The 17182-nt window shown below is 63.3% G+C and overlaps 1 protein-coding gene across 5 annotated transcripts in view; it reads right to left on the reverse strand.

Moving 5' to 3' along the window:
* RALGDS (ral guanine nucleotide dissociation stimulator) overlaps window positions 1–17182 on the reverse strand; it is a 48493-nt gene that overhangs the window by 7177 nt on the left and 24134 nt on the right. For 2 of the 5 annotated variants that reach the window (XM_040225486.1, XM_040225483.1), the window contains exons 1-9: window positions 16957–17176; window positions 7214–7324; window positions 5770–5963; window positions 4909–5007; window positions 4014–4207; window positions 3262–3560; window positions 2041–2256; window positions 1719–1822; window positions 1179–1263 (exon numbers count right to left, since the gene is read on the reverse strand). In XM_040225486.1, coding sequence (XP_040081420.1) covers window positions 1179–1263; window positions 1719–1822; window positions 2041–2256; window positions 3262–3560; window positions 4014–4207; window positions 4909–5007; window positions 5770–5963; window positions 7214–7324; window positions 16957–17139 — 1485 coding nt within the window. In that variant the 5' untranslated portion in view covers window positions 17140–17176. Of the gene's footprint in view, window positions 1–1178; window positions 1264–1718; window positions 1823–2040; window positions 2257–3261; window positions 3561–4013; window positions 4208–4908; window positions 5008–5769; window positions 5964–7213; window positions 7325–16956; window positions 17177–17182 lie in introns of those variants that run through there. The other 3 variants (XM_040225485.1, XM_040225484.1, XM_040225487.1) reach the window with 3 other exon arrangements.

The raw sequence follows: 17182 nt of genomic DNA on the forward strand, positions 1-17182 counted from the left end.
GAGGACTGCACCCGACCCAGGCCTCACGGGGGTGGGAGCCTGGGCCGCAGCCTGGCCTCCTCGAGCCCGTCTCCTCATCTGGAAGGAGGACTACACCCCTCCGCGGGGTCTCCCAGGATTTAGGCCACACCCCCATCACCGGTGCTGCCCACCCCATCTCCCTCATCTCGGAAGGACTCAGAGGAGAGCAGGAATCCTGCCCCACACACACCCCCGGCCCCTGCTGCCACCCTCCAGGGACCGGGTCCTGGCCCAGAGCTCAGGCGGGCCTTGGCGAGAGGGACAGGGACTCGGGAGGCCTGGCTCGGGTGGGGTGTCCGCCGTGCCAAAGGCTCCACAGCCACCTGGAGCCCCTCTGGATGTCTGCTGCACAGAACTCCGCCCTCGCCCGCTCCGGAGGGGTCTCCTGGGTGCCACCTCTGACAGGGGGAGCTGGGGCTGCCACTTTGCTTCCCCTTTTCTGTGGAAGCTTCTGTGGAGGGGCCCCAGTGAATGCCAGAGACCCCTTGCACTTGTCTCCAGCCATCTGGGGTATTTATCATGGCCGAGAGAGGCCCCATGGTGAGAATCCAAGAAGTGTCCCCGGGATGCATTGGCAGGGTCTGCCCTGGGGCAGCATGAGGCCCCAGGCAGCTGCATGCTGCCAGCCCCCAGGCCCACCTCCCGGGCCAGCTCACTGGGACCCTGGGCTGGGAGCCCCTGCAGCAGGGTCCCTGGGCGGGCAGGGGGCTCGGCCCTCAGGGGACAGTGTAGACTGAGGAGCAGCAGCGCCTGGCTTCCTGGGGACAGGCTGGGCTGTGGAGGGAAGAGACCCGCAGCCTGGGTCCCAACTACCCCCGGGGGTGCAGCTGAGTGCCTGGGGGTGGGGTCCTGGGGACAGGCTGGGCTAGGGAGGGAGGAGACCCGCAGCCTGGATCCCAACTACCCCTGGGGGCGCAGCTGAGTGCCTGGGGGTGGGGGGAACCAGCGCGGACCCAGGGGACTCTAATCTCGCCCCTCACCCCTCCAGAGCTCTGCAGCAGCACTGCCCCACCCACTCCAGGGCCTCCTGTCCCCAGAGTGCCCCCGCCCCGCCACCAGCCCATGGACCAAACAGATCCCAGGAGGAGTTTTCCCAGAAACTTCCAATGGGAACATCAGCACCCCCACCCCAGCCCAGGCCATGCCCCCTTCTCTACCTTGATGAGCAGTTCTCTGCTTAGGGAGTAGTTGTTCTCGTCCGAGAAAATCTCCGACAGCTTCTGAAAGACGCGGAGGCTGTCCCTGGCAGAGGAGAAAGTGGGGAATGGTGTGTGTGTTGGGAGTGGCGTGGGGGCAAAAAACATCTGAGGACCCAGAGACCCTCTCTGCCTGCGCGGCAGTGGTTTTCAAACAGGGTTCCACTGGGCGCTAAGGGCTCCTCACGCCTGGGGAGGGTCTCTTGTGGCTCACCCAGGCCCCTCCTGGCCGTTAGAGCATGGGGGGCTGTGGTGATACTAAGCGGACAGAACTGTGTGGCTGTGAAATAAACACAGAAAAGCCTCCAGTGAGGCTCAATCCAGTACCCGGCAGAGAAGGAAACCAAGGCCGGAGGCAGAGCTGCAGGCCTAAGGCCAGTGGGCCCTGGGGAACCCGCCCACAGGAGGCCGCATGTTCTGGCAAGCCCCAGGCTCACTGCGGGCTGGCCCCCAAACCTGCGGGAGGGCCCTTGGAGCCCCTCTGGGGAGAGGGCTGCCCACCTGGAGACCTCTTCCCACATCTTCTTCAGCCGGTGGATGGAGTTGCTCTGCAGGGCAGAGAGGATGGCGTAGAGGGAAGAGAAGTTCTTGAGGACTCGGCACTCCTAGGGGGGGAAGGGGACAGGCCATGAAGGGTACCCAGCTTGCCTGCTCCAGCTTTGGTCCCTCTCAGCGGGGAGCTCCCTCCCAGAAGAGACTGCCTTGGGAGGTGCTCCTGGGCCCCCGTGAGTAATGCCAACTCCCCCCGCCACCAGGGGGAAGGTCTGAACTCAATCCCGTGGTGAAAAGGGGTGGGTCCCCGGGCCCTGGAGGGCGTGCATACCCTGGCCACCTCGATCCAGTGCTCCACCACCCTGGCCCTGTGGCGGGCCGACACGCTCCGGTCCCCGAGGCAAGTGGTGATGACGCAGTTGGCCACGCTGTTGAACTGGGCGACGGTGGCGCGGACGGTGGGGGCCAGGTGCTCCTTGCCCTTCTTGTCCCGCTGGGACCAGATGGAGCCCAGGCAGTGGTAGGGGACCACCTTCTTGAACAGCTCCTGGGGGGCGTAGGGGGAGGGTCACCCGGCTCTGCCGCACCCCAGGTATCCCCCCGCTACCTCCCCTGGGTCCCTGGTCAGAGCTGGGAGCTCAGGAAGCTGGGGAGGTGGTGAGGGGGTTGGGGGAGCTGACTTGGGGGGGTGAAGTCTCAGGGTTTTGTTCCCTGTTGACTGTGGGCGTCCAGTACGTCAATGACCCAGGATGAAACTGGCAGGAGCGAGCTAGCTGGGCCTTGTCACCAGCCCATCCTGAATCGTGGCGCCAGAAGAGGCTCACGCCTGCCCAGACCAGCAGCATCTTAGCCCGAGGTCGCGGTTTGGGCCTGTCTCCTGTGCCGACTCACCTTCACCTGGGCGCTACAACCACGGCCTTTGCTGCCTGCCCTGGTCTCTAATGCACATCAGGTGCCTGATAAACGCAGAAGCCCCCGCGGCCTGCTCAGCAGACCCGGGGCGGGGGGTGGTCCACGGAGCTGGCGGCACCTCAGCGAGCCCTCCTCTCCCCTCCCAAGGGGGCCAGACCCCACCCAACTTCCGACTGTTCCACCCAGTGTCATCCACAGTCAATGCATGTGGAGGGCAGGGTCCCAGGTCCACAGCCTGGAGGGCCACCAAGGCCTTGGGGCAAGGAAACCTGCCCAGGTGACACGGTTATAACGGTGGCACTAGAACTTGGGGCGGGACCCCTGCTCTTGGGGCTCTGCACTGAGCCCAGAGCTCAGTCGGTAAAGAATCTGCCTGTAATGCAGGAGACCCGGGTTCGATTCCTGGGTGGGGAAGATCCCCTGGAGAAGGAAATGGCAACCCACTCCAGTATTCTTGCCTGGGAAAATCCTGTGGACAGAGGAGCCTGGTGGGCTACAGTCCATAGGGGTCACAAGAGTCGGACACGAGTTAGCGACTAAACCACCACCAGCTGCTCTGGACGGGGCCCAGAGGGTCTGGGTGGCAGAGGCCAGAGGGAAGGGGTGTCCACGGCCACCCTTGCCGAGACAGGCTGCCTACCGCATCCATCAGCGTGAACTGCTCCGCCACAAGTTCAGGAGGGAACGCCAGGAGGTGGGGCTTCTCCTCCCCAAGACTGTTCTCTGCAGCCACGGGCAAAGGCCAGGGGGTCTCTGGGGCTGCAGCCGGCTCGAGCTCTAGAGTTTGCGAGAGAGCCGGCTCAAGCTCTGGAGGTGGCGTTGGAGCTGGCGTCGGGGCTGGCTCTGGGGCCAGTGCCGGAGCGGGCTCGAGGTCTGGGCCTAGTGTGGGCTCTGGCTCGGCAGCTGGTTTCAGAGCTGGAACTGGAGCTGGGGACAGAGCTGCAAGAGGAGAAAAGGTCAGTGACACGCCTGCCCTTCCAAGACAGAAAGCACGCCCCTGCCTTCCAGAGAAGCCTTGGCCCCAAAGCCCACAACAGGACATCATTCCTGATGGTGGTCCCCACGCAGGCACTCGGAGGCCAGTCTCTGCTCCCAGCCCAGCAGCTGCCGTGGGGGCTCCCCACTGAGTCCAGTGCCCACCCCGCCCTCCTCACCCTCCGGCTCTGCCATGGGGGCACCCCCCCCAAGTCCAGCACCCACGCCGCCCTCCTCACCCTCTGGCTCTGCCATGGGGGCACCCCCCCTGAGTCCAGCACCCACGCCACCCTCCTCACCCTCCGGCTCTGCCATGGGGGCGCCCCCGAGTCCAGTGCCCACCCCGCCCTCCTCACCCTCTGGCTCTGCCATGGGGGCACCCCACCCCGAGTCCAGCACCCACCCCGCCCTCCTCACCCTCCGGCTCTGCCTCGCCGAGATCCGCATGCTCCAGCTGGGCCAGGAGGAGGTGGGCCCGGCGCTCCAGGTCGGAGCCGGGCATGTTGAGCTGCACGTAGGCCACCAGCTGCCTGAGGCAGGGGAAGTCAGGGGGCTGACAGAAGTCCTCCGAGTACTGGTCCAGCCAGGTGCCCAGGATGGAGGAGATGGCACTGGGGGCGGGTGGGAGGGCAACAGAGTCAGAGCCTGGCCTTTCCTTCCTCTTGACCCTCCGCTGGCACCCCCTGGGGGCCGGGCTTCTGGGCTTGCCCCGCCCATCTGGACGCCAAGGCCTGGTCAGCGGCGGGGCTGGCAGTCATGGCTGGAGGGAGCCCTCTGTCCACGGTGACCACCTCTCCTTTCCTGAGAGAGCCTGACTCTCTCCCGCCTGCCCCCACCCCCCCCCTGGGGCCCCCCCCACTCTGGGCCCCCCACCCCACTCTGGGTCCCTCACCCCACTACTTGCCCCCACCCCTACTCTGAACCCCCCTCCAAAGGGAACTGCAGAAGGCCAGGCTCTGTTCATTGGTTTGGCTTGGCCACGCTGCACACAGTAGGCGCTGCATAAACATGGGAGGGAGGAGGGGACAAGCAGAGCCCCCTGCCCAGCCATCATGAGCTTCCTACACCTGAACTTGCTCTCAGGACCCAGCTCTGAGCCCCCTGCCTCCCCTCTGCTCCCTGGGGACCCGGGACCCCAGCCAAAGCCCTCCTACCCCTTTCATCCTGCAGAAGCGCCCAGACCTCGGCCTTCCAGCGGGAATCACAAGATGTGGGGGAGCCAGTGTTCTGCCCAGGCCTCCCCAGCCTCAGCCTCCGCTGGACCCCACCTTGTAGACGGGAGACCCTCCCACCAGACCTGAGGTGCACTCACTTTTTGAGTTGGTCCTGGGGTCCGCCGTCCTCGCTGGAGTAGGGAAGGATGCACCCGTATCTAGAGGAGGCCGTGAGGGCGTCACATCTACCGTACCTGCTATGACGTCCAGCGTTACTGGCTGACCCCCCGACTTGCATGGAAGCCCGGGAGGGCAGGATTCTATCTGCTCCCTTCCCTGAATTAAGCCAAAAGCCCAGAAAAGTGCCTGCACACAGTAGGTGCTTCATACAGATTTGCTGAATGAATGAACCCCAACCAGCACTTTACAGACACCTGAGTGGCCTGGGGCCTTCTGCCAGCCTCCAGCGATCCCTGCTCTGGCTAATCCCAGGAGAGGACCCCAAGATAGGCTCCTGAACTTCCTTTACAAATGAGAAGATGACTCTGCCCAAAGGCTGGAGGCAGAGAGCTTCTTCATGGGGGGAGAGCGTGAAAGCATTAGTTGCTCAGTCGTGTCTGATTCTCTGAAACCCCATGGACTATAGCTCGCCAGGCTCCTCTGTCCATGGGGTTCTCCAGGCAAGAATACTGGAGTGGGTAGCCGTTGCCTTTTCCAGGGGATCTTCCTGACCCAGGGATTGAACTGGGTCTCCCACACTGAGGCAGATTCTCTACTGTCTGAGCCACCAGGGAAGCCCCTTCACGGTGGAGGAACACCTTAATTAAAACCACACCAACCCTCAGCAGCCCTTTCCACAGGGCCGGGCGTAAGGCTGCTAATCTGACGGTCCTGCCAATGCTGTGAGGTTAGGCCTCCTGCAGCCTGCTTTCACAGGAGCAGACTGAGGCTCAGAGAGGCAAACCGACGCTCCCAAGACACACAGCCAGTGGGCGGGCAGGGAGGAGCGGGGCACTCACCTCTTGAACAGCAGGTCCAGGACCTGCTGGGTGGTAGTGAAGGCTCGGTAGGTGCACAGGAAGATGGTGACGTAGGAGAGGTCGCTGCCCTGGAAGGCGGGTACGAGGTGCTCCACCAGCTTCTCCAGCGTGCCCGCCTTCACGCTGCGTACCTTGCAGGTCTCGTAGAGGTTCAGGGCTGACTCATTTTCACACTGGGGCGAGACAAAGGGGAAGGGATGGTCAGCTGCAGCACTGTGGCCTGAGGGGCAGGCAGGCGGGGCGCTGGAGCTCAGAGGAGGTCCCAAGTGCTCGGTGGCCTCTGGCCGGAGACGGGAACGTGAGTGCCCCGAACGGAATGAGGGTCTCAGCTCACACTGGAGGTGGGGATGATGAAAAACAACTCCTTGAGGTCATTTTATTAGCTGAGTAGTGGTCGTAGCTCGTCAATATGAGGAGTATCATCCCCATGAGCTCTGGCAAAACAGATTCATTCTAGGGGTGAGAAAACAAGAGGCTCATCCCCCGGGTACCAGAACAGTATGTCTGGACACAGAGGCTGTCAGGGCAGCACTGGGGCAGCACTGGGGAAACGGACGCAGAAAGGAATTCAGCCCAGGTCCCAGGCAGTGAAAGCCTGAGTCACGGTAGCAACCAGCCTCCCTTCTGAAAGGCTGTGCACCCATCAGGCCCCTGCTCCGACCTGGAGGGGTTGTGGGGCTGGGCTCCATCACAGTGACTGCAGAGAACCATGTACAGTAGCCTAAGCCCTTCGGGGTTTTTTTTGTTTTTTTTTTTTTAAAGCCCTATTAAGTCAAATGATGTAAGCTTGGAGAGGTGTGGAAGGGCAGTCAGGCTGATGGCCACCCATGATAGTGCTGGGCAGGGCTTTCCCTAGTGGTCCAGTGGTTAAGACTCCAAGCTTCCAACGCAGGGGGCACAGAACCAACCCACCCGATTGGGGACCTAAGATCCCGCATGCCTGCTGCGTAGTGTGGCCAAACAATAAAACAAATAAATAAAGGTGGACACCTACCAATTATCCGCAATAGAAAAAGAAAAACCAAAAAAACTGGGGCAAAATGCATAAATAATCCCTGCAGGGTAACAACTTTGGAGAACAGGCCCCCTTTAGACAGTATATTTCCACATATATGCCTGTATTTACTTACTCTTTTCTTGGGTTAGTGCAGCAGCTCACTAGACTGACTGCTGCCCCTTCTCACCTCATTAAAGGCGAGCCATTCCTATAAATTGCCGGTCTTGTTCTTTTTCTGAACCTTGCCTTCTCTAACTTCCTTACCCTACAATCCCAGCCTAACATGAAGGAAAAGAGTATGAAAGTGTGTTTTTGATGTTTCACACAAATAAGAGAGCAGTGAACTGTGGACTGGGCTGTGGGAGGCAGGGTTGGGGCCCAGATCCCTGTGGGAGGCCCCTGGACCCCAGGCCCTCCCGCACTCACCCCAAGCCAGCGCTGGCCCTTGCTGGCACCGTGGTGCACTTGGATCTTGCGCAGGGAAATGGAGTAGATGACCCCGTTGACCAGCTCCTCGCCAATCTCCTGCGTAGAGCTCTGCAAAGACAGTGCCCGGCCGCCGGGCACGGGTGTCAGCCTGCCTGGCTGTGCGGCGATGGTGGAGGTGGGGGGTGGGGGGTGGGACACCTGCGTGCCACCTTCTGTCCCCGGATGAGGCAAAGGGGGGTGGCCACAGCGACCTCCCGTCCAGAATGGAACAAGATCACAGCGGGGGGGCTGGGGACTGCCCCCAGCCTCCGCGTCCTCACTCTGCCAGCCATGGCGACTGTGGACAAGATGCACCCACCAAGGTTCCAACCGCAGCCTGCTTCGGCCCTGGTTGCCCCCCCACGCCAAGACGAGAATGGTTCCTGGTCATTTCACAGGTGAGTACACCACAGCGGAGGGAGATGGGAGGGACCGCCGGTCCACAGGCACACTGCCATGGGCAACTAAATGGCAGACCGGGGAACCAAGGCCCTGATTCGGCCAACTGCCCCTGGGGGCTCTGGTCCCTCCCGGGGGGCCCCCCTCCACAGCTGACCCCCGCCCTGGAGTCAGCGCCCCGGCTCTGCGGGAGGTGCGGGCGTCCTCGATGGCCACGAACCGAGGCGCCTCCTTCCCCTTTGCTCATTCATGGCCTTGTGCCTCTTGGGCAACCAAGGAGTTCCCAGTTTCCTGACTGCCATCTGCATGGGCACAGCATAAGGGTGACGCTGCTGGCATCCGGGCTAGCGGCCGGACTTCCACAGAACCGCAAACCACGGGACTTGTCCCGGGCCAGGAGTGGGGGGTGGGGCCATCTGGCAGCTCCTGGACCCCGGGCAGACAGGCTTTGTGGGGGTGGGCTTCACCAAGGCCTGATGAAGGCCTTGGTCACTGCTGACCTGGCACCACGCCGTCTCCTCTCCCACTGCTCCTAACCTGGGACGAGGTAGGTGAGCCTGAGGTAGGGGAGGGCAGAGAGCGGGACAGGGGCTGGGAGTAGAGACAGAACTCTCAAGGTTAGGGAGGTGCGGGGAGGTGCTCGCTGACACGGGGCCATCTGTCACAAGGTCAATGCCGGTAGCTGGGATCTCGGATCACTGCCCCCGAGGGGGGTGGGCGTAGAGCTCAGAGAAGGCCCAGTGAAAGCGCTGACTCAGCCTGGGCCCCGCCAACAGCCCTTCTCTAAAGCCCGCTGCCTCAGCTGGGGCCCTGGGAAGGAACCAGGTGCCCAGGGTCCTGTACCCCCAGACATCAGTGCCCCCTGGGCTTAGGGCTGAGGGGGGTGGGTGGCTGGGCCTCCCACCTCCTACCTCCAGGGCTCTGGGAGGGTTCTGAGAGGCCTGGAAAGCCACCCTCCGGAAACCCACTTCCTCTGACCTGAGGCCGCCCTCCCACTCTGGGCATCGCACCAACGGGAAAGCCAGGGCAACACGCTGGGGCTCCCGGCCCTTCGCTGCCTCCGGAGAGAGAGCCAGGCGTTTCTGGGAAGCCAGCGGGGAACCCACAGGCGGATTTTCCTCCAGCCCGAGCACCCCCTCCCACTCCACACACCCCCACAGCCCACGCTGGAGGAGGTCCAGCCCTGCCATCCGGAGGAGAAATCCTCCGTCCTGAAGCAGAAAACAAACCCCAGACAGACGCTTAGTGTCCTTCCCGGCCTCACACATCCCTCCCCCGCCTAGAGGAGGCCATGGTGCTGGGTGACGTCAGGAGCCTGCCATCCACCTGCCAGGCCAGGGCCCTGTCCACCCACCTCTGCCCACCTCTGCGTCTCCTCTGGGGCTCTCCGGGGGGTGGGGGTGGGGGTCCGGGACTGCCTCCCACAAAGGCTGCCACCCACCCTGGAAAGGCCTGTCCCTCCCCCGGGGATTCCAGCCACGAGCCAGACAGTGTCCTGAGCATGCAAATCGCCAGCAGTCGCCAGACGTGCCTGCCAGAGGGCACTGGACTTGAACCCTGAGGGTGCCCACCGGGCTCCCAGTGGGGCTCCAACAGGGACCGCTGGACAGAAGCACCCCCTGGCCAGGCCGACCCCCAGGGAGGCCTCGCAGTTCCCCAGGCGGGTCTAAATAGCGGCTCCGCAGTGAGTGAGCCACGGGCTTCGCAGCAGCCGAGCAGCTGGTCGGCCCTGCCCGGGATTCATGTAATCCTCTAGCCCTGCACCCACCCGAGGGGCCCCCTCCTGCCAGCCGGGTGGGGGGCGGGGCAGGACGCTGAGAGCCGCACATGCTACGCCGGGAAGGCGGGGCCGGGGGTAGGGGATCACCCCCCGCCCTCGCACAGATGGGGAGCTGCACCAGCCCCGCGGAGCCCAGCCCCCCAGCCCCCCCCCCCCCCCCCCCCCCCCCGCCCTTCACAGCAGCAGCAACAGGAAAAAAAAAACCAGATTGTCCAAGCAGCGCAGAAAGCAGGCGCCATTTAAACCAACTATCAAGCGACGACAACAACGGAGCGGGCTCCCAAGAGAGCTGCGGGGTTGGCGGGTGGGGGGAGCTGGGCACAAAGCGGTCGAGCGGGGGCATCAGCTGCCCACTCCCACTGCTCTTCCAGGGCCAGAGAAGGAGAGTGGCCAACAGCATTTGCCCATGGGATGTTCCGGGGCAGGAAGGGCAGGGCCCTGGTCCCAGCATGTGACCCAGGCTGATAGCAGGCAGCACACTGGCGTGGGAACTGGGAGCCCATGTGGGCGGTACCAAGCCCCCCCCCCCCCCCCCGCCCCGTCCCCCACCATGCTCTGGCTGGGGCTGGGGGCCTGCAGGGGGAGGGAGTGGGCAAGCAAACAACAGATGCCCTGAGGGGAGGTGTCTATAGAGTTGCCCAGAGCTCTTGAAAAAAAACTGCAAGTGTTCATCGCTCAGTCGTGTCTAACTCTTTGTGACCCTGTAGACTGTAGCCCGCCAGGCTCCTCTGTCTGTGGACTTTCCCAGGCAAGAATACTGGAGTGGGTTGCCACTTCCCTCTCCAGGGGATTTTCCCAACCCAAGGATTGAACCTGCCTCTCCTGCACTGCAAGCAGATTCTTTACCGCTGAGCCACCTGGGAAGCAGCGGAATACAACTCCACGAGGGCGGCCGTGTCCTCAGAGGACAGCGCCTCCCGTCCTGCCCCAAGCAGGCACCCACAGACGTGTCCCCGGGGCCCCTCGGGACCCAGCTGGCAGCTGCCCAGTCTTCTACCACCTGGGTCTGGAGGGAGGGTGGTGAGATACTGCCAGGCTCTGGTGAGCAGAGGCCGGCAGGATGGGCACCAGGGTGCCCCACAGCACCCCCTGGCTCCGTCCCTCAGAGCACAGCCCAGAGGCTCGGGGACAAGGAAACAGCTGGGGTGGCGTATGTTAGGGAACCACCTGATCAGCCTTCTCAGGGTGATGGGCAGCAAGGTGCCGTGTCCCCAGCTGACTGCAGGCCGAGCCCTGAGCCCCTCAAGGCATAAAAAAACAGGGATCAGCCAGGAGCTGATTCCACCTGTATTTCAGGCTAGACCCGCCGGGACCCACTGGGCCTTTACCAGCCGTCTCCCACAGGAAGGTGCTCACGCCTGCACATGTGGAGGTGGCCCTTCTCCCACCCTGGGGACCCCTGCCCTCCCGTTCGCCTGTTCATTTCTGGTGGAAACTACACCAGAGCCACGCAGGGCCTCCAGATCCATGGATGCCTCTGGCTGCAGGATGCTCCCTGCCCCAGGGGACCTGGCCGAGGCGGGGAGGCAGGTGGAGAAGGAAGGCTTGAACCCACACCACAGTCTCCCTGTCCCCCCGACCCCCGGGGGGCGGGGGCTGCACATGGAGGACCCGGGTCTCGCTCAGGTCAGGCTGGCTGAGGGGCATGGTGTCGGGCCCCACATGCCCAAGCTCACTGCTCAGGGGCCTCATGGCACGCTGCTGAGGGCCACTGAGCCACAGAGGTCCCCTGAGGCCCTCAGCACCTGCAGCGCTGGGCACACGAGGCCCCTCTCCAGCGCCCGCCGGGCCCCGGGGTGCTGTTTCTCCTGCTGGGCTCTGCTCCCAGCTTGGCTGAGTCCCGCAGGCCCCAGCCTCAGTGAGCCTGTCTGAGAGAGGAGCCAAGGGACAATGAGGCGGGCGGGTCATGAGAAGGGACAAGTGTGAGGAAGGACCAGCTGGGCGCCAGGCATACAAAGCGCCCAGGAACGGGCGTGAGGACACTGTCATTGGCAAGTTGACGGGGGACATGGGGCGGGGAATGGGAGACCTGCCAGGCGCCCCGCGGGAACCTGGGGAGGGCAGGTGAAAGGGACGGCGGGCCATTCTAAAAGTGCCAGGAGGAGGGAGCCAGGCCTGCAGCTTTCTGACCTCTCAGCCTTTTGTTGGAAAACACAAGAGCGATCAGCATCAGAGGCAGCTGCTCTGCCTTCCGGAACACAGGCTCCTGGGCTTGAAGACCAAGTCGCACACCCATTTTACACAGGTGGAGACTGAGGCCCAGGGGAGACAGTCAAGGGACCTGGTTCATCTCTCAGAATGTGTGCCCAACAAGGCAGGGAGAACGAAAATGCCAAGTGTGTGCCACCCTCTGGTGTGCAACAGGACCTCACCCTCCAGCCTGCCCCCACCTCAGGTGGGTGGCCTGGGCCCTGGGCCCGAATAGAACCCTGCTGAGGGTGGACGGCCAGTGCTGGATAGAGGGGGGCTACACTCCTGGTCCCCAGGAACCATGCCCCAGAGGCGGCCTTGATTGGGGGAACCACACGAGGTGCCTGGGTGGCAGGGCAACCAGGGAGCTTAGTGACCCCAGAAACTGGCATGTGGGGACCGGCTTGGGCTGAGCCCCACAGAGGCTGACCCATCTTCCCAAGAACCTTCCCGGCCAGCTTGAGCTTCGCTGCTCATCAGCATTTAGAAGAGAAATGTGCTTCCGGGGGAGGAGGGACCGGACTCCAGGCTGGCCTTGCCCACTCAGGACCAGCTCCAGACTGTCAGGCCTCCAGGGACCAGGCCTGCAAGGGGGCCTGGCTGGTGGCAGCGGAGGGGAGGGGCGCCTGTCTGGGGCGGGGGAAGTGCCAGGCAGAGCTGGCTGACAACACCACCACGGGCCACAGCATCCAGCACGTGTGGACATCTCCTGGGTGCCACGCCCCTCGCACACCTGTCACACGTAATCCTCCTGACACCTCACTTGTGTGGGAGCTGATCTCTGTCAGGAGCCAGGAAGAGGCAGCAGAGCAGGACTGAACCCTGGCCTGGGCCCCTGGTGTCCCGTGAAGACGCCCCCAGGCCTCCATGCTCCACCTGGACCGTAGCTGCCACAGCCAGTCACAGGGTCCACATGGAGTCCAGCCCCTGTTCAGACAGGTGCTGGAGGGAGACCAGAGATGGGACAGGCCTCTTCAGATCACACAGCAGGTGCGGGGGGTGCACCAGGGCCCAGCGCCCTCAGACCCCCACCTCTCTACTGGGATGGGTCTGGTCGGGGCTCCTATCGTGGGATGGCCCAGGCAGCCACAGTCCAAGCTCAGCTGCCAGAACCTGGCCTGGAAGCACCACGCTGACCAGGCTGACCAGTATCCTCTCAGAGCCCTGGGCACAGGCACTCCCCTGGCACCTCGTCAGACAACACAATGGCGGCAGGCATGCCTGGCCGGCCCTGACACGGCGCCAGGCACTGGTGGGGACCGCTTTGTCAGGCTGCCTGTCTTGTTCAGGCCTTGCCAGAACCCTAAGCAGAGGAAGTGGCATCAAACCCACTTTACAGATAAGAAAACCAAGGTTCAGGGAACGCGAGCAGGTCGAGGGCTGTGAGAGGCTGAGCCCGGCTTCCAGCCCAGCTCCCCTCCCTTCAGAGCCCAAGTCTGGTCCAGCCTACGTGGTGCTGCCCCCCCAGGTCAAAAGGCAACATCATGGCTTCAGGTGAGACCACAGAGCTGGCTGTGCCAGCATCTGAGGATTCCCAGGGGAGGGGGGGATCAAAGAAAATGTTGGGCCACACCTGCTCCCAAGAGCTCCTCAAACCCCGCCCCCCTGCCGGGCACCCCTGCCCGGCTCCCCTAGCACCATACCCAGAGGGAGACTGGGACCGCTTAGAGACCCTCCCACACCGGGCTGCAGGTTTCAGCTCCCACCTCCGCAGCACTTGTTTGGGGACAGTGACTTCGCTGGAGCCGCAGGTCCAACAATGCAGCACTTCTATGTCTGGGAGGCTGGGCAGCATGGCGCCACGCATGGGGACCATCCGGGCGGACGGTCCTCGACTGCCTGGGTGCAGCCTCCTGAAACGGCCCCACGGGCCGCCTGAGGGCTATGGGCGGCCCGTGCTAAGTCCCCCTCCAAAAGCTCCTCACCAGCAGTGAGGGCGGGGCCTGCAAACAGCTAGCTGCTGCAAACGGCTAACTTCCAGACTGGGCACGGGGCTGACTCCTCCCAGTGCTGATCCTCACCACTCACTCCAGCTCCAGAGCCATCCTGGAGCCTCCGGGGAAACGGGGAAATGGGGAAACGACCAGAGCAGTGGTGAAGTCGCTCCCCCAGATAAGGAACAAAGACAAAGACGCGGGTACCGGCCAGACTGGCCCCCTCCCACCTCTTCTCCTACGGAGGAAAGCAAGATGGGAAGTGGGGGGCCCAGCAGGTGGCAGCCGGTCAGTCCCCCTCTTGAACTCGACAGGCTCTGCAGCTATCTGAGGCTGTCCCCTTGGAGCCTACCAGGAAGCCTGCTTGGAAGAGGATGGTACACAGGCTTTTGCACACACACACAAACATACACACACACCCCTTTCAGATCATGCCTCTTGGCCTGAGGCTAATGAGCCCCGGGGGTTAGACTAGAACCCTGCACACCCTGAAATCCAGAGAACAGACAATGGGGAAGGAGGCGGGGAGGCTGGAGGGAGACAGGTTTCCCCCTCACGTCTCTGAAGCCCTCCTCCTTTCATTCCACGCCCACGCTGAGCTCAGGGCTTCCAGGCTTAGTGCCTAGGGTCAGAATCCCGCCCCTGCCACTTACTGGCAAGTTTGTGCAACTTAGTGCCTTGGTTGTTCCATCTGTTAAATGGACGGCGGGCGATCGTGATCCGAAACAGACACCATGCATGCACACTACTCAGTGCCGAGCCTCCCACCAAGTGCAGCCTCATATGGGATGTTATTTAAACTCTCAGGGTCCAGTTGTGGGCTTATTTCTTCCGTGAAGCTCTCCTCCGTGTCTTTTGGCCCAAAGCACTTTCACCTACCTCTGGTCTCTAAGCACCCCTACCCTTCACTGACCATGGGGGCTTCTGAGCTGCCTGGGCCTGGTTCTCGCCGCTCCACAGCTCCCCCGTCCTCCAGAGACACTTGTAATGATCCCACCGATCCCCGTGGGCTCTTGTACACAACGGCGCCCAGCAAAGAACACAGCCCAGGTTCAAATCTGGGCTGCACTCTCGCTGGTTGCATGTATATTCAACGACTCTACTTCTCTGAGCTCCAGAGTTAATCACTCAGTCCAACTCTTTCTGATCCCATGGACTATAGCCCGCCAGGCTCCTCTGTCCATGAGATTCTCCAGGCAAGAATACTGGAGTGGGTTGCCATTCCCTTCTCCAGGGGATCTACCCAACCCAAGGATCGAACCGGGTCTCCCGCACTGTAGGCAGTTTCTTTACTGCCTGAGCCACGAGGGAAGCCTTCTGAGCTTGGCACGTAGTCAAGAGGGCTGGTCAAAGTGAGCTCAAATGAGGGAGTCATGTCTGCAGCCAGTAGGTGCTCCGGACTCTGGGACCCATCCCCGCCTGGCTGAGTTGGTGGCCTGCATGGAGATGGGGGCGCGAGCCCAGGGACCTCCAGGAAGCACGGAACCGTGCCGGCCGAGCTGGGTCAGCAGTGGCTTGGCTCCAAATCATGACGACGAGCAGATACCCAGATGTGCGAGGACATCTGGCAGCCCCGAGAGGGAAGGACGGGGCGGAGGCTTAGTAGGAAAAGGGGGCCTGGGGAGGAAACAGAAACTGCCTCACGGTTTCCAGACAGGACAGGGACCACAGGCGGCCGCCTCAGCTCTGGCAGGCCACCGAAACCAGGAAATTGGCTGCGGGGGGTGGGGGGGGGCGGTGTTGGCAGGAGGGACAGGGACTCCCCACGCCCTCCCCCAGCTCACGGTAAATGGTCATTGTGTTTGGTTTCCGGCAGTGGCCTTCTCTCCTGCCAGGACCCTGGCTTTCCTGCACTAGCCAGAAGCTTCCCCTTTGATATCTAAACAGCAGCCGCGGCCTGGAGGCCAGTGCTGGGGCCAGAAGGGAGAGGCGAGAGGGGCGAAGGCAGGCAGACCCCCGGGCAGGGGCAGGCCTCAGATCTGCACTCTCCCTTGGTTCCTTGGGGATACAGATGGATAGGGGGAGGGAGGGAGGGAGGAGAAGCAGCCTGGCGGCCTGCCCCTGTGAGTGTGCCGGCCGGACCCTCCAGCACACAAAGCCGGAGGAGCTGCCAGACATAATGAAAGTCAGATGAGCGCTGGGCTGGTGTCAGGGCTCCCGCCCCCACCCTCCCAGGGGGCTCGGTCCAGCTGCCAATGAAGACCAGAGCTGTGGGTGGATGAGGGTCGGGGAACAGGCCTGGCCCTGCCACCCGCCAAGCTCACCAATAAAGGCCTGCCGTCCTCCCACCAAGAGCTCCCTCCCCCCTCTCCCACACTGGACAAGATCCGCTTTATCCTCCCATAACTACGCATCCAGACCCTGTCTAGGCACTGGGGTCACACAGAGAGAGGCCCAATACTCAGGCTGGCAATTACAGCTCACCGGGGCCTAAAGTAACGACGTGGGGGATACCAGCATGGGGGATCAGGACCTCCACTGAGCCCTCTGACCCAGAAACAGCCTCCCTCCGTTTAGGCCCCAGCCCCCGGATTCTGCTACCTTGGCCCCAGGCAGGGGGGCAGAGTCAGGCGGGAGGAGAGGGAGGGCACTGCTCCCCATGACCCACTGGCCCCCTCCTCCCAACACTGCACTAGAAACAGGAGTCCCGCCCTCACCGAGTTCACGAGAGGCACACCCCCCTGCTGAATCCTACCCGACCTTCACAAATTCAGGGTGGAAGCGCATTTTCTAATCAAGCAGAAGGGAGTCACGCCTCCATCTGAGAGGCCCTTGCCCCATCCTCCCCGCCTGGACACCTGGCCCACGGGTTGGGGGCCTGCCTCCCTCCCTTCCACCCTTCTGCCCAGCTCTGAACATCAGAGTCCACTTCTGCCCTCCAGGGGGGCTGCCTGGAGGGCCACTGCGGTCCCAGCCACCCCCGAGGATTCCCGGAGGCCACCGCCCTAATCACTAGTGCCATCACCTGCGTTTCGAAGCCAAACCGCCTAAGCAGGCCCCCTAGCTGGCCACAGGGATGAAGTACGGCCCAGCCCTGCGGCCGCGAAAGGCAGACTCAGAATAGACGAGACCGCCCGCGGGAACACGTCTGCCCGGGTTGCAGGGGCAGCGGAGCGGGCAGGCACTGGGACGGAGAGAAGGGTCCCAGAGCCGGATCTGGTCCCGAAATTGTTTTGCCTGCCCGGCGGCCGCCCCTACGCCCACCTGGCTGCCCTGGGGGTGGGCGCAAGGACGGGAGTTTCTGCGGAAGGACTCTCCCCCCGCGCACCTCCTGGGCTGGGGGGTGGTGACCACCACCACCACCGCCACCGCCACTCGCGGTGGGCGATCCGCTACGCGCGCTGCGTCCCCACCTACTCCTCGCTCGGCCGAGAGCCGGGCCGGCGAGGCTCACCCACCTCCAGGCGCGGCAGGTCAGGATCGAGCTGCGTGAAGCTGTGCAGCACCACCGGGCAGCTGTCGGGGCCGCCCACCTCCAGGCGCACGGCGTCCCACACGCTGCGGCTCCGCCTGGAGCCCGGAAACAGCGACTCGGCGCCGCCCGCAGGCCCGGCCGCCTCGGCCCACATGCGCTGCACCATGGGCGGCTTGAAGTGGCGCGGGCGGCCGGCCGGGCCGCGGGAC

This window comes from Oryx dammah, unplaced genomic scaffold (assembly GCF_014754425.2).
Source record: "Oryx dammah isolate SB20612 unplaced genomic scaffold, SCBI_Odam_1.1 HiC_scaffold_25, whole genome shotgun sequence".
Taxonomy (NCBI): Eukaryota; Metazoa; Chordata; class Mammalia; order Artiodactyla; family Bovidae; genus Oryx; species Oryx dammah.